At 57.8% G+C, this 22,115-nt stretch overlaps 1 protein-coding gene across 1 annotated transcript; it reads left to right on the top strand.

Annotated features, from left to right (window-relative positions):
• Window positions 1-10,261: 10,261 nt before the first annotated feature.
• On the top strand, window positions 10,262-15,566 carry MLN (motilin). The gene is given in 4 exon segments (XM_036249225.1): window positions 10,262-10,378; window positions 12,058-12,174; window positions 15,485-15,547; window positions 15,549-15,566. Coding segments are annotated over 4 exon segments (315 nt in total).
• Window positions 15,567-22,115: the final 6,549 nt, after the last annotated feature.

The following is a 22,115-nucleotide window of genomic DNA, read 5'->3' as shown; positions in this document are numbered from 1 at the left end:
AGGCTCCCCTGTCCCCTCTGTCCCAGGGCGTGGACCTCCTGAATGAGGAGGCTCCCCTGTCCCCTCTGTCCCAGGCGTGGACTCCCTGAATGAGGAGGCTCTCTGTCCCCTCTGTCCCAGGGCGTGGACCTCCTGAATGAGGAGGCTCTCCTGTCCCCTCTGTCCCAGGGCGTGGACCTCCTGAATGAGGAGCCTCTCCTGTCCCCTCTGTCCCAGGGCGTGGACCTCCTGAATGAGGAGCCTCTCCTGTCCCCTCTGTCCCAGGGCGTGGACCTCCTGAATGAGGAGGCTCTCCTGTCCCCTCTGTCCCAGGGCGTGGACCTCCTGAATGAGGAGGCTCTCCTGTCCCCTCTGTCCCAGGACGTGGACCTCCTGAATGAGGAGACCTCCTAATGGCTCTCCCTCTGTCCCAGGGCGTGGACCTCCTGAATCAGGAGGCTCTCCTGTCCCCTCTGTCCCAGGGCGTGGACCTCCTGAATGAGGAGCCTCTCCTGTCCCCTCTGTCCCAGGACGTGGACCTCCTGAATGAGGAGCCTCTCCTGTCCCCTCTGTCCCAGGGCGTGGACCTCCTGAATGAGGAGGCTCTCCTGTCCCCTCTGTCCCAGAGAGAGCTTGGCCTTCAAGGAGGTGGCCTGCACTCCTGTTTCCAGGGCAGCAACACTCATCCCCTGGTCACTAACTATGATCATGGATCTACAGGACACAAGAGGGTTCCAAGTGGATCAAGTTCTCAGGGAAAGAAGAAGAAAGAGGTGTCTGCCGTCTGTGGAGAGGGACCCAGCGATGTAGCTACGCAAGCCTAGGTTATGAGACAGGGTGAGGAAGGGAACAAAGAGCAGGAGCTAGTGGGGAGCGGAGACAGGTACCCCTCCTGGAACCTGAGCTGGACCCAGACCTCTAGGGCTCCTGCAGGACCGTGGCTAAAGCTTGTGAGCTGGAGGGAAAGGCCTGCTGCCCACCCCGGGCAGTACCACCACACCCAGACTGTGTAACCTCTCGGGAGCCCTCTCTCCCACACAGCATCTGCCTCCTGGGCCGGCAGGAGCGGCCTCACAGAGTGGCTGTGCTGAGACTGTCATCATGAATTTTGAGAGAAAATGACGGGACAAATTGGAACCCTCCCTGCATATGCGCCTGTCCAGGGACGGGAGGGCTGGGTGCGGCTCCTGGCTGGCTCTTCATTTCAGGTTCCTCTCCCCAGAGCTGACAGCGGGCCCCACCACAGCCGGAAAGCGAGGCGGAGTCAGCCCACACTCTTCTCCATCCGCCCAAATCCCATTGTCCGAGCTCCTGGCAGGGCCACCCCACCCCTCACCGCTGAGGACCCTTGAGTGAGGGGTAGTCATCCCAGAGACGCAGCAGGGGAGGTTTTGCTGCCTTTAAGAGAAAGGGAAATATGTCCAAATCAGTTTGTTTAAATTATTCAGCCCTCCAAGTTCCAAATCCAAGCCTGGCTAACTGGGGCGGCCTGCGGCTGTCAGCACCACGGACAGCGCCCGAGCCTAGGCAGCCACAGGCGCCTGCAGCAGGAGGATGGGGAGGGGTGGCGCTGGGCCCAGGAAAACCCCTCTTGCGGCCCTGGGAGCGTGCCCTTTACTGCAGCTTGAAGGGCATTGGGTAAGGACTGTCACCGCCAGGCCCACTTGCCTGGTAATCAACCATTCTCAGCACCCTGCCTGGGAAGGCAAAGCAAGAATTAAAAACCCATAGTATTGCCCTGGCCGGTTTGGCTCAGCGGTTAGAGCGCCGGCCCATGGACCCAATGAGTCCCAGGTCTGATTCTGGTCAAGGGCATGTGCCTCGGTTGCAGTTCGTTGCTAGCCCTGGTCGGGTCGTGCAGGAGGCAACCAGGTGATGTGTCTTTCTCACATCGAGATGTTTCTCTCTCTCTCTCTCTCTCTCTCTCTCTCCCCCTTCCTCTTGCTCTGTCTGATGATAAATAGAAAAATATCCTCAGGTGAGGGGGGAAAAAAGCCATAGCATTGCCCAGCTGGTGTGGCTCAGTGGTTGAGCATCGGCCCATGCACCAAGAGGTCGCTGGTTCGATTCCCGGTCAGGGCACATGCCCAGGCTATGGGCCCGATCCCCAGTGGGGGGCATGGAGGAGATGGCCAATCAATGTTCTCTCTCATTGACGTTTCTATCTCTCTCTCACACACAATGTTTCTATCTCTCTCTCCCTCTCCCTTCTTCTCTCTCTAAAAATCAATAAAGGAAAAAAAAAGCCATAGTATTGCCCTGGCCAGTTTGATTCAGTGGTTAGAGCATTTGCCCATGGACCAAAGTTTCTTGGGTTTGAGTTCTGGTCAAGGGCACGTACCTGGGTTGCAGGTTTGACCCCCCCCATCGGGGTCATGCAGGAGGCAACCAATTAATGTTTCTCTCTCCCATAGATGTTTCTCCCTCCCTCCATCCCTCCCTTTCACTTCCACTCTTTCATTGGGAAAATGTCCTCAGATTTTTTTTAAAAAGCCATAGCATAACTTCACTTCAAATCCAACAATATGGCTGGCATGGAATGTTCTCGGTCTCTGGGGAGGGTGGCGGGAGGGTGTGAGGGGGGTGCTCAGGGCAAAGGGATGGGCAAGGAGGAAAGAGAACGAAACAGAAAGAGAGAATTGGTGGCATGAAAATGAAGAAGGTTTCTGAGACTCGCATGCCTTCCCACCACACAGCCAAAGTCTGCCCCCCACCTCCCCCGCCCCGGAAGCCCTCCTGATGACTGCCCTAAGGAAGTTCTCCCGCAGCATTGCACCCTTCTCCACCAGAGCACGTGCTACTCCAGGGACGGGCTGTGTACATCATCAGGGTACCCCCACACACACCCAGCGCCTGGCACAGAGCTAAGGCGATCTTCACTACTCATTGACTGGTTCTTTGGCTGAAGCTTTTAACATCGCCCCCCACTTCCCCCCATTTCTGTCCTACAGCCAGGCAAGGCCATCCCTAAAATGGGAGTCATAAAGCTTGGGATCCTCAGGAGCCTGTGTGTTAGCCACAAAGCACGTCTGGCTGTTCCCCCTTTTGTCTCCAGTGTCTAAAATGAGCTCATGCACATTCCTTCATGTCAAAGCTCTGAATTTTCTTCCCGGTTCTAAGAGATGCAGAGAGTGTCTCATCTACTGAAATGATGTTAACCCTTCTCACGTCAAAGGGCGCCCTCCTGCAGGTAAAGCTCCTGTCACAAGCGGGCTGCCTTGATGTGACTGGCAAGTGAGTGGGGATACTCAGGTGCTTTCATTTTCCGTCCTCGGTGAGATCCTAAACCGGGAGGATTCGGGTTTGATCGGAGCTGTTCTTGCAACTTATGCCTCCTGCCCTTGGGAGCTTACACGTGTCTGTTTTAAATAAACTCCCTCTTTCTTCACTCCTTCTTACAAAGAACAACTGCAAATCTTCTCTGAGGACAGCTTTCCTGTGGCACCCAGCCCTGACAGTCAGACATCCCTGGGATGAGCCCTGGGTGAGTAATGATTAAGTGGATTAGCTGTGTGCCTGCGCCTGCCTGACACCTGGGGTGCTCTCTCACAGTCCTGCAGTGTTCTGGCTGCAGTTCCCCAATAACTGGGTTGCTCTTTTAAGAAAAATATTATTCTAAGGAGTGGAAAGGGAAAAAGAGGGGTGGTGCTGCCAGGAGGGGGGGCGTGGGCTCTAGCGCCCGTCTTCACGGCTGCCCAGAGTCCGTTGCTTGTGTCAGAGGTCGGTGCGAGTCGCCAGGGTGCCGCTGCCCGTGCTGCCCTCTCCGCGTGCAGCGTGCCCATGTCCTGGGCCCCCAGTGTAGACACAGCTGTGCCTCTGGCTCACTGCCGTCTCAGCTGAGATCGGAGGACCCGGCCACCTGGCGCATGGGAGAGACCAGAGGGCCCAGGCCCGGAGCATGCTCGCTGTGGCGGGACACCTGCGAAGGGGCTGGAGCTGGGAATGGCCCTGAGCAGCAAACAAAGGCCCCGACTGCAGGTGAGCTCGTCCTCCTCCACCACCCCAGCTTGCCCCGACCCCACGGGCCACCAGCCCTAGCCCTGGGCCACAGAGGAAACAGAATCTTCCTTCTCTTCTGCCACTCGCCTCCCGAGTGGGCTGGAGGAAAGAGACCAGGGTGCCTGCCACCGCTGTTAATGCAGACGGCCTGTGGCGCGCTGCTCCCATTAGCAGCTGCTGGCAGCGCCCCGAATCCAAAAACCATCTGCCTAGCAGACGTGGGGAAGGGGAGGGCCGAGGTTCGCCGGTGCAGTGGGGGAGAAAGGGCTTGGCCAGCTGGCTGCCTTCACCTGAATCCACCCTGGGTCGGCTGACGTCTCACCCACGCTGGCTCCCGTCCACACAGCCTAAACCCTCCACCAAGACCTCTGCTTCTCAACATGAAAACACAAACTCTTCTCAAGCACAGACTTCCTCAGTCACGTGTGGAAATGTGTCAGCCGCCCACCTGCTTGTCCCAGCACCTCCTGTCCTCAGATCAGGGTGCGGGGTGCTGCCTGTCCTGAAAGAGGTAGAGAGAAAGGAGAGGCTTTGGCGTATGAGGGGCCACCCTTTCTTTAAAATTAATTTGTTGCCCTGGCAGGTTTGGCTCAGCGGTTAGAGCGTCGGCCTGCGGTACAGAGAGACCCGGGTTTGGTTCCCGCTAAGGGCACGTACCTCGGTTGCAGTTTGTCCCCGGCCCTGGTTGGGTCATGAGGGTGGCAGCCACTCGATGTGTCCCTTTCACATCGATGTTTCTCTCTCTCTTCCTCTCTTTCCCTTCCACTCTATCTGAACAAAAAAAATGGAAAAATGTCCTCGGGTAAGGATAAAAAAGAAAATAAAATAAAGTTAATTTGTCACTTTTGAAGACATCTGCTTTCTCTTCGTACCCATCTATCGTCTCTATCAAAATATAAATACATATATTAAAATTCAAGTCAAAGGAGACCCCGCGTCACAGAAGGAGCAGGAAAAAAAATTCTGTTGAAGTCCAGCCACAGATCCAGCTCTTAGCAGCGCGTTCTGTCCCTGGGAAGAAAGTTATGTGGCCACTCCTGAAAGTTTATGGCAGCAGCTTCTGTGATAAAACCCCCATAAATAGAAAGGGAGCTCAGAAGCAAGTTGGTGCCTGGGACGTTTCCGGGCGTCTATGAACCTCTCGGGAAGTATCGACCGGGACGGCGCAGGAAAGCGGCAGTAAAACAGCCGAGTCCCCGAGTTCCACGCACACTGTCAATAGTCTGGGGTGCTGAATCGAAAAAGAAAGCATGTTATCGGATTGTTTTGGGTCCAGCTTGTCGGTGAGCATTGAATGGACTCCGCGGGAAATCGGAGATGCAGGAATGTCAATTCGAGTCGCAGATGTCACACAAACAAGAAGCTCTACTAATTGGAAGTCAGTTCTGGGCGGACTCTGTTTCTGTCCGTGTGCAGGGTCCCTATGCCAGGAGTCCTAGGGTGCAGAGTCTGCTGTGCATCACCACCAGTCACTTGTGAATTCTGAAAAAAGACCCCGAGCCACAGAGGAGAAGAATAAATTAACCCCGCAGCTCACCAAAGCCACGTCCCCTGGGCCAGGACACAGTTGTTGCCTAAAATACCCCTCTCTGGGCTTTGCTCGCCCTAGTTTCAAAGGCCAGCACACCACCCAGAGTTCCTGCTCAGGGGCACAGCCGCAGGCCTCCCGCTCTGTGTGGGACATCAAGGACCTTAAACCTCAGCAGAGCGACAGCCCTCGGCCGCCCCCAGCGCCCCTGCACTTGAGAAGCGGTGCTTCGCCTCCAACGCCTTTGCTTCCCGCCAGCAAAGCACCTTTCACTCTTACCAGTGTTCTGGGCAAGCTGACCTTTTGAAACCTTTCATTTTTTTCGTTTTTTATTTGAGCTCTGGCACCCCCAGAACCCCCGGCTCTTCTGTCTCTCAGCTCGCCTTCCTCTGCCCCATCCTCTTCTTTGAGGGAGCCCTGGGGAAGCCTCCCCCAGGTGCCCCAGCTCCAGCTTTCCTTCCTCGCCGGCCCCTCCCTGCCACCTACGTTCTCCATCTCGGGTCCCCGGGGCCTTGATGACATCAGTCCTGCAGCTCACCTGCCATTTGCATCTTGTAGTCCGGAGCTCCTGACATCTTGCATTAGGTCTCTGTCCTGCCTAATGTTTGCTACGTCTCCCAATTTAGTATCATCTGCAAATGTAATTGCCACACCACGGCCTCCCTGTTCCTGGCTATTAACAAGGATGTTACAGCAGTTCCCGGAAGACAGTGTTTGCAAGGTCACGAGGAGCAGAGCGGGCCTGCCAGACCTCTGCCCAGCATGGGGAAGGGCCTCAAGAGCCCGCATGTGGTCTATTTCCTGAGTTTTGTGGACTTCCGTTCCCAGGCTGGGTTGGTTTCATGCTCCCTCTGCCTCGGCCACTGTCCATTCTCGGTGGTCCCTGTCTGAAGAATGAAGAGCATCAGCGTATGTCTTCCTTGTATTTTTGTCCAATTTCTAGCAGGAGGACTAGCCACTCATTGAGTATGCGCAGGGAAAGACGGTGCACATGGTCGAGACAAAGAGTCATGATTAAGGGGTCACGCGTTCATCTCTCCACCTCCGACGCACTAACTGAAAAACACACATCGAGGACCAGGGCACCTGGCCGAGGGCAGAGAAGGCAGGTCCCCGTGGGACGATTCTGAGGGCCGGCCCTCGGGATCTGCAGCCAAGAGGGGTCCGCAGGGGAGGCCCTTCGTCCCTGCTCCCTCTGTGACCACAGCAGACCGTGAGCCTCAGCAGGCACCGTCCCCTGCATTACAAGGAGTGGCCCACTGGGTGCGCTGACCTGCCTGCCGGCCACACCACACAGCCATTCCGTACCCGACACTGCCGAGTGCCCGTCGGAAGCACTGAATCGCAGGAAAGGTCCAGTGCAATGTTATTCACGCCGAAAACTGATGCGGCTTTACTCTTCCCAGCTCCTCCTTCTCCCACCTCTCACAGCACTGGGTCCTAGTCATTTCTCAGACAGTCCTGAAGGTGGCGGAGGACCAGAGCCCAGGCTGGCCCAGCAGAGGCGCCCACTGTCCACAGCCCTCCTGGTCCAGGTCTGCACTCTCCAAGCCTAAGAAAAACCAGTGTTCGTCCCAGCTGGTCAGCCCAGACTTATCACGCTCGGACACCTTGCTGGGGGTCTCGGAGGGGGCGGATGGTCTGTACCATGCGAAGGGCCTTCTCCGGCTGCAGACATCCATGTGCTCACGCAGGCAACGCTGAGAGGCAAAAAACACAGTGGACCCTGAAGCCTGAGGTTGAATAGTAGCCCTGCCTTGTTCAGAGCTGTGTCACCTCAGGCCAGTCCTTTCACCTCAGTTTTCCCACCTGTAAAATGGGATAATAGCCTCACCGACCTCGTAGGAGTGGAGATGTTAAAGCTGCCATGTGTCATTTGCTACATCTGGAGCAGCAGCCCCACTCCAGACACTGTTGAGGTGGGAGTCAGCAGACTTTCCATAAGGTCCACATAATCTTCTCTGCAGCTCTGCTGTGGTGCCCAAGAGCAGTCGTAGACAATGTGTGGAGCCCTGGCCGGTCTGGCTCAGCGGCTGGAGCATCGGCCTGCGGACCAGAGTCCCGGGTTCCCTTCTCACTAGGGGAGGGAAGGAAGGAAGGAAGGAAGGAAGGAAGGAAGGAAGGAAGGAAGGAAGGAAGGAAGGAAGGAAGGAAGGAAGGAAGGAAGGAAGGAAGGAAGGAAAGGGCTCGTTTAAAATGACCCTCAGGCAGCTTGCACTCTGGGTGGGCAGAGAGGCCGCGGGGGGCGCTGGCCTCCACCAAGCCCCAGGCTGAGGACAACCTTCCGGAAAGCCCCACAGTCCACAGCGGGCTCTGCCACCGTTTCCATGAGCTCCAAGCATCCAGGCTCCCCACCCAGTGCCCCAAAGGTGTGGCCAAAGGTTAATGGGCTCCAAATGGGAGACCAGAGGTATTTAAGGGCCGGCAGGGCCAACCCGACACCAGAGGACAAGCGGAGACCCTGCCAGGCCCACGCAGACCGCAGACCGAAGACCGCAGTCGCTCCTGCCGTGAGTAGCTGTGGAGACAGCGTGGGGGAGGGGCGGTGAGCATGAGCCCCTGGGCAGCCGGTGGGGAGCTGACTACCCCCTCAGTCCCTCTGCCACCTTCAAACTTAGCTGGGGTTCAGACTGAGCGCCAAGCGGATGTCGGGAGCAGGTGAAAGGTACACAGTAAGCAGAAGCCGGGCTGCCGGGGGCATGGAGCTCGAGGGGCAGGTGGGTGCAACTCCCGGCACTGAGAGTCTGTCTGGAGTCAGTGGTGCCTTTGCCTGCAGCCAGAACCCACGCGAGCTCAGCAGGGACCAGCACCCCATGTGGCATGGAAGCTTTGCCCTGGAAAGTTAAGGGGAGAGGCTGGTGCCCGGGAGCACAGGCCTGGCGCTGCTCCCGAAGGGCGGGAGGGGAGGGCTGGAGGCGGAGCCCAGCCCTGGGGCTGGCACCCAGCAGTGAGCTCTCCCACTCCAGCTCCCAGGACAAGAGAAGGTGGTGACGTGCCACTGCCAACTGGATGGAGGAAATGAGCAGCAACTGGGTTTTACCTTTATTTCAAGTTTTTATTGATCCTTATGGAGTGAATTAAATGCCAACACCAGAATGAAAAGGGATCTGTGCATCTCTGTGAAGGAAATAGGATGCCCTGGATGTGACATCCTCTCCTCTGGGAGGGACGAGCCCAGAGACCTGAGCGGGGACAGGAACGGAGGGGAGCCTCCTGCAGAGCTCCCACCCCGCCTGTCCTCTGTGCCCCAGGACCCTCCGAGAGGCGGTCCTCAGCGGGTGGCGTCCTGCCCACTCTCCGGAACCTGTACGCAGACAGCCCGGAGGCTCTGTCTGTCCGAGCGCTGGTGTTCTTGTTCCCGGAGCTTTAGCGAGGCGGGGAGAGGAGTGTCCTGCTGAGTAGTGGTTCACAGAGGAGAAAGGGCCTGCAGGGGCAGGACGCAGCCTTGGAGGATTGCCTCCAAAGGGAGACAGGGTTGGACCCATGGGGAAGCCTAGAGGCCAGCTTGGGCCGGACACTCTCCTACACAGCAGACCCCACAGGAGGCCCAAGCTGGGCCCTGGAGGCTTGTTATCTGAACACCACCCCCCCGGCCTGGGTGCTCGGACCCGGGTTCGGTCATCTCCCCAGCACAGGAGGTTGGTGACAGCAGTGCCCTGGGTGGGCCTGCCCTGCGGCGCCCTCCGCCCTCTGTGCAGAGGTAGCATGCGGGGGAGGGGGGATGCTGGGAAAAGCACCGGACCTCAGAAGGCCAGGCTCCCAGCCCCCACTGCCCGTGCAAGAGTCCCTCTACCTCCCCAAGTCTCCTCCCTCCCCAGATCACACCTGCCTCCAGGTGGGCATGAGGATCCTGTGGGAGGGGGCTGGGAAGGAATCAGCCAAGGCTGGCACCCAGCAGACCACACCCTCTCCCCACAGGACCCTCCTGACCCTGCCTAAAGCCCCTCCCGGGCCCTTCTCAGACTCTGCATTCCCACAGCCACCACCCCACCTGCTCACCAGGTCTCCGCAGCCCACCTTCCTGTCCACGTTCTGGACAGACACCCCCTGGGATGCGAGAGGCCCCCACTCCTCCCAGCAGGCGGGGGCGGGGCGGGGGCTTGCAGGGCAGAGGTGCCCCTATTGTTTCTGCATGGCAGCTAACGGTATTCCCAGGAGCTGGGGGGGGGCTTGCTCCAGAGCCAGTGCTGGCCCCCAAAGGGTGGGACCCTACTCCCTGCTCAGGGACGCTGCTCCATCCGGCTCTGCCTCCACTGGGCAGAGAGTCTCAGTCCTTTTCCTCCAGACTTGGGGTCCTAGCCTGGAGCTCCCAAGTAGAGTTGGGGTCATCTGGGCCTGGGTCCATCCCTTTCAATATCCTAATTGTCTGAGGGAGCAGGGTGGGGGGTTCCCTGGGTCTCAGGTCATCGTTCTATTGTAATCTAGGGTTTTCTCTCTGAACCACGAGGTCCCTCGCACTTGAGGCGTCTAGCTGACCCCAGACCTCACCTGTAATAAAGAGAAGGGCCCATAGTGGTATGATTCTTCCTTGGTGGGCGGCAGGGGCCAGGTGGCTTCCCTCAGTGTTTGGTCAGAGCTCAGGGCCCTGGGGCAGAGAGGGCCCGTCCCAGGCCCATGTCCAGAGAGGCTGAGCAGCCTGCTCAAGATCACACAGCCCAGCTGGGGCCTGGACCATGCTAAGGGCTCCCGCCCCAGGGCAGCCATCCCTCACTGCCCCCACACGGTGACAGGCGCTGCTCGCTGTGCGGCTCCAGGATGGTGTCCCGCAAGGCCGTGGCTGTCCTGCTGGTGGCTCACGTCGCCGCCCTGCTGGCCTCCCAGACGGAAGCCTTCGTCCCCATCTTCACCTACGGCGAGCTGCAGAGGATGCAGGTGAGAGGGCTCCGCTGCCGGCTCAGCACTGACGGGCTGGTCCTGAGGCGCAGGTGGCTCTTGGTCAGAGCCATGTTTAACCAGCTCTGCCCGCGACGCCACAGACAGTGCTAACCCCGACTCCAGCCTTGCTCCTGGCTGCCTGCACTAGTGCCCCCAAGGTGTCCGTGGGGCGCCCCCTTCTCCCACCCCTGCTCATCACTCTGAGGAAATCTTCACTGACGAGTCGATAAATATTAGCCGAGCATCTGGGTGAGGCTAGACGTACAGGGGATCTAAGGACCCCCTGTCTTCAAGGAGCAGGCGAGGAGCCGAGACACAGACACATGGACAAACACTCTCAATAGGAGACGAGGGAGATGTCACCAGGCAGGGGGTGGTCAACTGCCCAGTAAGTGCTGCTGTCCCTAAGCGCGGAGCTCAGAGGAGGGAGAGGCACGGTGGGCTGGTCCTGGGAAGCCTGCAGGGAGCAGGTGAGACCTGAGCCGGGGCCTTGGGAGGGCAGGAGGGAGCCCCGTGGGGCAAACTCCCGGGCAGCAGTGCCAAAGGCCCCTCTTCAGAGCCCAGGAGGAAGCAAGGCCGGCTTAGTGCAGGGCAAACGGGCCCCGGGGCGCAGGGCAGCTGGACTCTGGGCCGCCTCCCGGTGACTTACTTCAGACGCAGGGTTTCTGAGCGCCTGTGCGACACTGGTCGCTCTTCCACCGGAGGAGAGGAAGAAAAGGAACTGTGTGTCCCGCCAGTCTGAGACAGAGGCTCAGACAGTCTCTGGGAGGTCACGTGGCCGTGGTCCGGCATCCGTATCTACACCCTCTATCCAGGACAGGCACCCACGTTCCCACTGAACAGCGCCCCTTGCAAAGGCCAGGCTGGACCCCGACCCCCTTCTTCAGGGACAGACATGGAAACTGACGGGGCACCATCCTCCACCCTGGCTCCCCCTCCAGGAAAGGCAACCGCTGTTCTAGGATTGGCACCTCTCAGGGCAGGCCCCGCGCTGGCTCCCAGGTGTCATCACAGAGGCCGAAGCACAGCGGTGATCTGATCGAAGTGCTTGGGACCTGGCTAGCAGGGTCCCAGGCAAGGTTTGGGGCTGGACAGAAAAAGTCAAACCCAATAGAACACAAACTAGCAAAATGGCAACCAAAGGACACTCGTCATTAGTCTGCTCCGTGGTTTTGCTCCCTGTAATCACCAGTCTCCGGGATTTTTATGGAGAAGCTGCAAACTCCTTCCTCCATAATTTATCCCCCTGTCCTGTCTCTTATAAATCACCTCCCAAGGACTCCAGTTTCCAGGCCACCCCATGGCGCCCTCACCGGCTGGCTTTCTTACCACCTTTTTTATAGGCTCTCTGCTAAGAAAAACACATTTTCACACTTAATATGCATGAAGGGCAGCCATTATTTTCAGCATTTTAACTTAATTAACAGTAACACTCTGGGTGCCATGTGTGAACTTCAAAGGAACAGATCCCTCTTCAAGTGACCTGTAGGTGACAACTTGAGGGCCAGTCTTCAGGCCACTGGTGTCTGCAACCCCACGAGCAGGAGGCACCTGGGGAGGAGGGGGTTTGTGGCCTGGGGGAGCTCGGGCCTACGGGCACCCTGAGCAGAAGCAGGCAGGGGCCCTCTGGGCAAGCTGAGGGCAGCGGTTCTGTGAGATTTATGCTCTGCCCCCAGGAAAAGGAGCGAAACAAAGGGCACAAGAAATCCCTGCGTGAACAGCAGAGGCCCGAAGAGGCTGTTCCTCTGGGCCCCGCGGAGCCCACGGAGGAGGAAGAAGGCAGAGTTATCAAGGTAAGCAGACAGGCCGACGACGTGGAGGCCGGGCGTGGGTTCCCCAGCCACAGAACGCGCCGGGGTACAGCGTGATCGACATTCCGGCAATGCACCCCTCCCAGGAGGGAGAGACAGACACCAACAATGAGACAACAAACCATGTTAGGCCCCAAATAAGAGGTATGATGAGAGTGGCGGGGAGGGATTTGGAGGCACTGCTGTGAATGAGACAATCAGGGAAGGCCTCTCAGAAGAGGTGACATTTGATTCGAAACCCGAATGATGAGAATGAGCCCCTCCATGCAAAGAGCTAGCGCAAGAACATCTCAGAAGGCGCAGTGAATGGCACGGCCCTGCTCAGGAAGCACCTGGGGGTTTGAGGTCCTCAAGGCCAGGGTGCCCTGAGAGAGGGCAATGGTAGAGCCTGGTGGGCCAGAGGCCACTGGGGATTCCAATCAGAGAATTCCCCGGATCTGATGTAGAAAGATCTGGACAGACGAGGGAAGGCAGGAGGCTAGTCAGGAGGCAGCTGCAGTCCTCAGGCGGGAGAGAGATGGTCAGGGTGCAGTTCCTCCCCCTGCACAGGAACCCAGGACACAGCTCTGTGTGACGACCCAGGGCCAGGACCTTCAGCAACACTTAGGATGCAGAGCGTCCGGGCCGGAGAGCCTCAAGTGTGCCCCGCACGGCTCTGTCATTCCACACTCCTGCGTCCTGGTGATGAAGTCTCCCGTGCCCTGCTGTGTGCGGCCTGGTTCCAGGCCCTGGAGATAGAGTGGCAAACAGAACTGACCAGTCCCCTGCCCTCCTGGCTCATGCGCCAATGGAGGACCAGAAGCAGATGCCGGAAGGACGGGCAGCATACCACAAGCAGGATAATAAGCCAACGGTGCAGTGCGGCAGGTTGTGAGAAGTCTATGGAGAAGAACAGAAAGGGAGAGCAGATGGGGTTGGTTGGTTAAATCGGGTGATCAGAGCAGGCTTTATGATTAGATGGCATTAGTGCAAAGACATGAAGAGCATAAGGGAGTGAACCAAAAGAATGTTTGGAGGAAGAATATTCCAGGCAGAAGGAAGAGCAGCGCAAAGGCCCTGCGGCAGGAGTGGGCCTGGTACATTCAGGGAACAGTGAGGAGGCCTGAATGGCTGGAGCAGAGGAGTCGGGGAGAGAGTGGGAGGTAAGGCCAGAATGTGGACTTCATAGGCCATTGTCTGGACTTGGCTTTCACTCCGCTGACTGGGAGCCCTTGGGGCTTTGAGCAGAGGAGGGACATGATCTGATTTACATTGATAAGAGTCTCCCCTGGGTTGAGAACAGGCTGAAGGGGCAAAGGCAGAATTAAGGAGACCTCTGGGGAGGCTGCAGTATCAGAGAGTCTCAGCCCCGTGGTTGTTGGGGAGGCAGAGCAAAGCGGTCTGATTCTGGAAATATTTTGGAAGGAGAAGTCCACAGACTTGCTGAAAGAATAGATAGGGGTGTAGAAAAGAAGAAAAGAGAAAACGGACTTCAGGGTTTTGGCCAAAACACCTGGAAGGATGGAGTTCCCACTCCCTGGGACGGAGAAGCCTGGGGTTCGCTGCCGGTTGGCAAGAGGAGGATCAGGAGGTCAGACTGGACCTGCACAGTGTGAGATGCTTGTTGGGCATCTGGGCAGACACAATGCACAGGCAGGTGAACAGCAAGTCAGGACTTCAGGAGAGGCTGGGGCTGGGGAGTCGTCAGTGATCAGGTGGAATTTCGGGCCAGGACCCGGTGAGATGGTTGAGTGGGCGAGGGTGGATGGAGGAGAGGCCCCAGGACAGCGTGAGGCCCTTCCTGCAGACGACCTGGGAGGGGAGGAGACTGATCTAGGGAGTGCGAGGGCCTTGCCAAGGTCACACAGTGGCAGGTAGAACCGAGCCGGACTCCACGCTTCCCGCCTCCTCCGGACACTGGCAGTGATCTCCCCGCCCCCGGGTTGCCACAGCATGATGTCCACAAACAGCGAGGTCAGACGTGGCCCAGAGAATGATCTCGTGCTGTCATGGCACTGGGTGGGGGCCCCTCGGGCTCCTGAGGAGGGAGCTGGGATGAGTCCTCAGCTGGCCCAGGGAAGCTCGCTCCGAACTGCCTCTCACGTGCACCGCAGGCAGTTAGGGCACCAGCTGGTGTCCACGGTACACGTTACAGCGATGCGACATCTCGGGAGGCGCTGCCAGTGAGATGCCTCTCGTCCCGTCCATCTGCCTGCAGCCACGACATGCGGGCCAGGAGGCCCAGGGGTCATCCAGCCCAGCTTCCTCATCCCACAGTGAGGAAACGGGGCCTGGAGAAAGGCACGGCCACAGCAGGGAACGGCACAGGCACCCAGCGCCCATTTCCCAGCCCCAGGGAGACTGGTTGAGGTGAAGAGCTGGCTTGGCAGCAAAGCCATTGTCCCAGGCAGCTCTGGGGTGACAGTGAGATCAGTCAATGCCTGGGCACCCCTGGCTCTGCCACGACCATCTCTCTTGGTGGCGAGCCCCCAGACAGGCCCCCTAGGCTCTCACCTGTGTCCCCACAGTGCTCAAGAAAGTTAGCCCGGTGGCCACTGACACTGACCCAGGAGACAGGCCCCTGGGTATGCCTTTTTATTCCACTACTTAGTACCTGCGTGGCCTTGAGCAAGTTATTCAACCTCTTTGTCCTCAGTTTCCTCATCTGCAAAATGGGACACTAATAGTCCCTGCATCATAGGGTTATTGAGAGGCTTCATAATAATATACTAAGGCACTTAGGATGACACCTGGCACATGGTGGTATATCCTTCAGGAGAAGGGGGAGGTGAATATCCTCCCCCCATGAAAGCCAGGGGGGTTCCTGCCAACCCCACACCTCCTGTCCCAGCTTCCCCACCAGAGGAGGTGTGTTAATCCTCCTCCCAGGAGGTCTCGGTGACTTCCAGGACCCAGTCCTGCGTTAGAACTGGGGTGCAGTGCCTGAATTCCCAGCCAGCCCTAGAAGCCCAAAGGATCCCAGAGGACCCAGCAGGGTGGGGCCAGCAGAGTAGTGGCCCCACAGGGCACCCAGAGGTTAATGGCACTCTCTGAGCCTCTCCCTTCCTTTTTATTTTTAAATATATTTTTATTGATTTTTTTAGAGAGAGAGGAAGGGAGAGAGAGAGAAACGTCAATGTGAGAGAAACATCAATTAGCTGCCTCCTACACGCCCCCTACTGGCGATCGAGCCTGCAACCTGGCATGTGCCGTGACTGGGAATTGAGCCTCCCAGTCCATGGGATGACGCTCAGCACACAGAGTCACACTGGCAGGGCCTCTCCCTTCTTGTTAACGGTGCCTTTTTCCACAGCTCACTGCTCCCGTGGAAATTGGAATGAGGGTGAACTCGCGGCAGCTGGAAAAGTACCGGGCTGCCCTGGAAGGGCTGCTGAGCGAGGTGCTGCTGCCCGCGCCCGCCCGGAATGGTAAGGGCGGGCGGGCGTCACCGCAGCTGGGCCTGGTCTCCGCCCACCCCATGTCAGTATTCCAGGAGGGAGCAGTTTGAGGAGGGCTTGGGGACAGCAAAAGGTGAAGCTGCTTTCTCCAGCAAGTGTGCCCTCCCCTCCTGTCTCTGACCCTAATCAGGGAGCAGGGCAGGCTCGATGGCTGCAGGTGCTCCAGCCCAGCTCCCAGCCAGGGGCATCTCCAGGCCCTGCCTCCATGGCTCAGGCCCGTCCCAAACACCTTTCTAGCAGATGGGTACAACAGATGACACCCCAAACCCTCCCCTGCTCCGAATACATTCACTCCCTCCCAAAACACCACTGAGGCTGCTGGTTACTCTGAAGAAAAAATGCAGTCTGGCCACAAAGCCTACATTCTGCAAATGGAAGCCCCATCTGGCCTTCCCAGTTCAAAGTCTGCCCAAGTTCCTTGTGCAAAGCTGGGTCTGTGCTGACAAACAGCCACTAATCTCTCCCAGGCCCCAGGAGGAGGAGCCAGCAGGGAGGAAGCAGTGCCCAAGGTGGAGAAACAGGTTAAAAGACTTGCCCCAGGCCACAGAGAAACCAGGCCAAACCTGCCCCTCCTGAGTGAGAAGGTGGTTTCATAAGCTCCTAAGCAGACCTGCTGACACTACTCAGCTGCACATCTCTGCTTCTCTCCAGCACACAAGTGACAGCACTCCGCTCGCCGAGGTGGCCGCCAGAGGTCTGCGTGGCCCGGCAGCTGGGCCTGAGAGGAAAGCACCCTCTCCTCCCAAGCAAATCCTCCCAAGCAAATCCCCATCCAGCGAATAAAATGTGAAATATACAGAAATGATGCTTTAATTTAATGTCTTAATTTCCGAAGGTCAAACTCAGGTCATGCCATAAAGGGGGGGTGGGGTGGGGGTGGGGGTATGAAGTCCTGAGGGAGTATGGATGTAAACGGTGTGTATATTAGCCAAATGTGCGCCTTTTCTAAGTTCTATGTCCAAACATTAATTTAGGCCAAAGAATTGGAAGATCTGCACTGGCCTTTCCATGACAGGTGAGGAAACTGAGACCCAGAGACATGGCATCTCTGCCCACACACTGAGTCTGTGGCTGAGCGAGGGCTGGGGCCAGGTCTCCGGAATCCTGATCCACTCTGTTGACCAACGAGCTCAGGTCTAGTGGGCCAGAGCGTGAAGGCCTCCCTCTGCACCAGCCCTTGCTGAGGAACTACCAGCGGGCCTTCAGTTCCCTGAACCTTTGCAAAAGCAGGGTGGTAAGATCTGCCTTGAGATGAGGGGCTGGAGGCATCATGAGACTATTATCATTATCACCTTGTGACTACATGCTCCAGCATCTGCAGCGAAATTACATGGCCGAGCCTGGCTGGCGTGGCTCAGTGGCTGAGCGTGGCCCCATGCGCCAAGAGGTCGCCGGTTTGATTCCCGGTCAGGGCACATGCCCAGGTTGTGGGCCCGATCCCCAGTGCGGGGGCATGCAGGAGGTAGCTAATCGATGTTCTCTATCATCAGTGTTTCTATCTATCTCTCCCTCTCCCTTCTTCTCTCTCTCTAGTATCAATTAAATAAAATAAAAAAATTTTTTAAATTACATGGCCAACCCACTTATTTCTGCCTTCTAAACAAAATTGGATGGATTTCATTCTAATGTAATTTTACATTCATGTTCATTTACTCATGAGCTAAGGCCGCACAGGAACCATCAGTCACCAGCAAGTAGACACAGTGCCCGTTCCGTATTTCCACCCATCCCAACTACTGCAGGGGCTTAGATGGTAGTTACTGAAACAAGGAGACCCCAACCCTTGAAAAGGACACCCCTCTGAGGTGCTGGGAATGTGCCCGAGGAACACCTGAGCCTGCTCGCTGCGCACTCAGTTTCCAATGCACGTGCTATGAAACCCAAGTGCAGCTGCAGGCTCCTGGGTGATGCCACCAAGACGTCAGGTAACAAATGGAGCCAGGTCTGCACAGGGCATGTGGAAGAGAGAGTGATACCATTGTAATTAGCTAGTTATTAACAACAGGGAAGGAGTAAATGGGAGACCAGACATTATAGGCATGTCATCTGGGCATCTTCACCAGGAAGCTGCAATTTCAGTCCCCCCAGAACCACCCGCCCATTCCTCACAGATCACTGGGGGAAAGGGTCCAACAAAGGGGAAACGGATGCATGCACAGTAAAGTCAGAATGACTTGGGGAAAATGTCTGTCAGTCAAACCTGGAAATAGAGATCGTTGGCCAGAGGGGGTAGGGCCAATGGAAGCCCATGAAAATGTGGGAATACAGACCATCCAGTGTGGCTCAGTGGACTGAGCGTCACCCCATGGACTGAGAGGTCCCGGTGTGATTCCCAGTCAGGGCACATGCCTGGGTTGCGGGCTCGATCTCCAGTAGCGGGAGGGCAGAAGGCAGCCGATTGATGTTTTTCTTTCACATTGATGTTTCTCTCGCTCGCCCTTCCTCTCTCTAAAAAATCAATAAAAACCTATTTTTAAAAAAATTTGGAGGGAATACATTATGCCCTAGACAAAGGAGCTCACTGTCTGGACTCCTGGCAATCTTGGTTCTTGGCTCTCTGGTTCCTTTGACTTTGCTCCTGCCTGTGTCCCCTCCACAGCCATGTGGCTCCGTGGACCCCACACACAAGGACTGGTGAGCTGCAGCAGGGAACACAAACTAAGCCAGCCAGAGGCTGGACTGAAATATGTCCGAGCGTGGAGCGAAAACTCTGGGCAGCAGCTCTGATCCCAGCTCCGCTGAGGCCACAGCTACACCTCTTCCTGGGCAGGATGGTCCACAGCCCGCCCACGAGCGTCTGGGGCCTCGAGCCTACTCGGGTGTGATTCCACGGAGATCACATCTTCTATAATGCCTCCCATCCCATGGGGGTCTGCGGAAAGTCTTATTCCAGCGGCACCCCAAGAGCACCACTCCCACCAGCAACCAGCGGGGACGAGGAGCGTCTCCCACTGGTAACAAAGGAGGGAAAGACCCAGGAATCTGTAAAGCTGCACTGGGAGGAGCTGAATCCAGGACTCCTGGCCCTGCCTAGCTCCACGCCAGTCATGGTGTTATCTGTAACACACTCCAAGAAGCAGACAAACAAAATGCTCAGTCTCTTTCATGTGAAAAACACTGATTTCCTATCGTGTCCTTACCCCCTGCTCAGACCTGCCCCTACGGTGTGACCACCTCCCCAACACCGGCTGGACTGCCTGTTTCTGGGCCAGGGCCCCAGCCCCCTGAGGGATTTTTTAGGACCCTGGGGGTGTAGAGAAGCCTTGGAATAGGTGCCAGGAGAGAACGGAGAGCCCTGGGAGGGGTCTGCTTCCTCTGTAAGGGGAACCGGGTCAGCAAGCACGGCCCCTGGGCAGCGTGAGGGTGCTGCCCACTTAGCCGGCCTGTCCGCCACCCTCACAAATGGACTTCTGGGCAACGAGCTGCCAGGGCCCTGCCACTGCACCCTCTGTGCCCCAGGCCCTGTGGAGGTGGGCCAGCTCCTTTCTCCTCTCCCTTCCTCCTGCGGCCATGTTCGCTCTCGGAATCCGCTCAGACCGTTCTTCCCAACCAGCTCCCCGTTTCCAGACTGGACTGCTTACAGGACCCACGCAGCCCTGCACACAGAATGGGGGGAGGTTGGGGAGAATTCTGTGAGCTGAGCAGAGAGAAAATGACTGTTTCCACAAAGCAGAAGTAAGGAGAGACGCCGCAGAGGAACGCTCTGGAAAGCCTGGACCGGCCCAGGCCAGGGTCAGCTGGGAGAGGGCCCAGGGGGCGGTCCGAGGACGCGGCTCCTCCTCACATCTCGCCCGGGTTCACCGGCAGAATCTGTGACTTCTGATACCTGGCAATTTCGGACAGTCACACAGCCCCGTCCCCGGGACAGCCTGAGGGTCATCAGGGCACCCGAACCTGGCTGTGCGGGGTGCGATGCCGAGGGTTTTCTCTGGAACATCGGTGTGATGTTATAATTACCGAGCTACGTGGATTTGCCGTGAAATTGAACAGTTAAAAGCAAAGAGTAATTGCCTGATATCTGTACTCTGTAATTTAGTATAATCTAATCATGGACAAAGTCCAAAAGAAACTGTTTTGAAAGCACATTTTTCTTCATACACAAATCCTTGCTGACACCGGGGACGTGTCCGGTGAGGAGCGCGGCCCACACGCCCGTCCCAGTGAGCGGGCAGCGGAGGGCGTCTCCTCTCCCGCCCCCTGGAAAGCAGGCGCCAGAACCGCCCGGAGCCCAGCCTGGCCTCTCTGTGGCTGCCCTTCCCTGACCTGGGATGGAAAGAGTCCTGTCGGGCGGGGCGGGGCCATTCCAGTCCAAATCGGAGCCCCAAATGGAACCCACATCGCGCCCCCTTTTCAACCACGCTCTCCCGGTGTCGCCCCAGCGTGACGCCACCTTGACGTGTTTGAAGGCAGCCCAGAACAGCTGAGGGACACACGAGGCCAGCGACAAGGCAGATCCAGGCCAGGTCCACAGTCCCCAGCATCTTTCCGCACCTGATAAATGTGCGCAGGGCTCTGCAGGGGGCCGGAACCCCCTGGGAGGGACGGCTGCTACTGTTACAAGGCTCTGCTGAGGCAGGCGGGCGGCAGCGCCCCTGGGGATGCCCAGTGTCCTCCCAGCAGCCCCTTGCCGCCACCAAGCGTGTGCATGTGGCTACTAAGCAGATTCAGACATGGAGCTCGCTTCTCCTCCTTTGCCTTTAATAGATCAGGAAGACTGACTGCAGCCTGAGCAGCTCACCTTTAAAAATAACAGCAAAGCGATGAGAAAGGAGGGCACACGGGCAGCCGCTGACTTTGCAATACTGTCCTGGTGTCTGAAATATGGTGCCCGTGCTGGCCACGGCCAGCTGAGGAACCGCGGGTACACACAGGAAGGCAGACTCAGAGAAGGCCCGCGGGCCTCCCGGGCGGCCCCCATGGGGCAGTGGTGGCAACGGAGCCCTGAGGCCCAGCCCTGGTGGGGGACACGGGCTCAGTGAAGGAAGAATGGGGACAGTTGTGTGGAGGAAAGTCACCGAAGCAGGGGAAGGACCTGGGCACAGACACTTGATGGCGGGCCAGAGGGTTATGACCAGGGAGGGACAGGACTGGAGCAAAGAGTTCAGAAGGAAAATGGAAAGGCGGAGACCTGGGAGGAAGGATTCACTTTCTCAGTAAGACGCTGAGGTTTCTTCTCACAGGGGTAGGAAGGAAGCACCAACGGGCAAAGGCCTGCTGGGCCCAGAGGACAGGGCAGGGACTGCAGGAGCCACCATGGAGGCAGAGGGTGGACCGTGGTGGCAGGGGAGGGGCGGGGCACTGCTGGAAACGTGAGGGTTCCAGGCCAGAGGGAAGGCACAGGGAGGGCCGGGAGGGTCACCTGGCCCCGGCTGTGTGTAGCAGCAGCAGCGGGGTTCCCAAACACAAGGAAAGCTGACACCCTGACAAAGCCCACCCTGGGACCACTGCTGGGCGGCTCTAGTTCAGGGTGGATTTTTAAGTCGCCCCAAGACCTGCTGGCTGCAACATGCCGTGGCTAAGTGGGTTGAAGAGTCCGTTTCAAGCCCTCCGCACACACAGGCCGGCGGCCGAGGCTCCTTCCTTGTGCACTGAGCAGCACAGCTGTGAGCACGGCACAGACGTGACAACTCATCTGTCATGCGAACAGCGCTTCGGAAAGAAGAAAATACTATTATGTGGTGTATGTGTCAGGCAATCACTATATCAAATTCATGGCATTCGGCACAAACACAGGCAGAGGAAAGGAAAACAACACTCCGTGAGAGAAATCACACCACATGGGAGCAGCTAAGTTGGGGAGACGGGAGGCAAATGACGGAAGCTGACCAAGCTGAGGCTGTAATTTTCCCAGCGATGTGGCCAGAGCAAGTGGCAGGAATGCAAACCACAGGCAGAGGGGCCTTGCCCACAGACCAGACCCTGAGGCACAGAAGGGGACGAGGTCCAGGTGAGCAGACCCCAGGCACAGGAGGGGACGAGGTCCAGGTGATCAGACCCCAGGCACAGGAGGGGACGAGGTCCAGGTGAGCAGACCCCAGGCACAGGAGGGGACGAGGTCCAGGTGACCAGACCCCAGGCACAGGAGGGGACGAGGTCCAGGTGAGCAGACCCCAGGCACAGGAGGGGACGAGGTCCTGGTGAGCAGACCCCAGGCACAGGAGGGGACGAGGTCCAGGTGACCAGACCCTGAGGCACAGGAGGGGACGAGGACCAGGTGAGCAGACCCCAGGCACAGGAGGGGATGAGGTCCTGGTGACCAGACCCCAGGCACAGGAGGGGACGAGGTCCAGGTGAGTGAGGGGACTGTGGGGGGGAGGAGCGCAGGGGCAGGGAGAGCTGAACTGCAGGGGTGGAAATGGAATGGAGCCCAGGAGGCCTGCGATAAATGTTTGGGAAAGGCAGCTGATGAGGGGTGTGGAAGGCGTACAAAGAGGGGGAGGGAGGCAAAGGAAAGACCGACAGGAGCTCCACTTCCATTTGCCGCCA

This window comes from Molossus molossus, unplaced genomic scaffold (genome assembly GCF_014108415.1).
Source record: "Molossus molossus isolate mMolMol1 unplaced genomic scaffold, mMolMol1.p scaffold_m16_p_8, whole genome shotgun sequence".
Taxonomy (NCBI): domain Eukaryota; kingdom Metazoa; phylum Chordata; class Mammalia; order Chiroptera; family Molossidae; genus Molossus; species Molossus molossus.
This window is presented reverse-complemented; position numbering and strand designations above follow the sequence as displayed.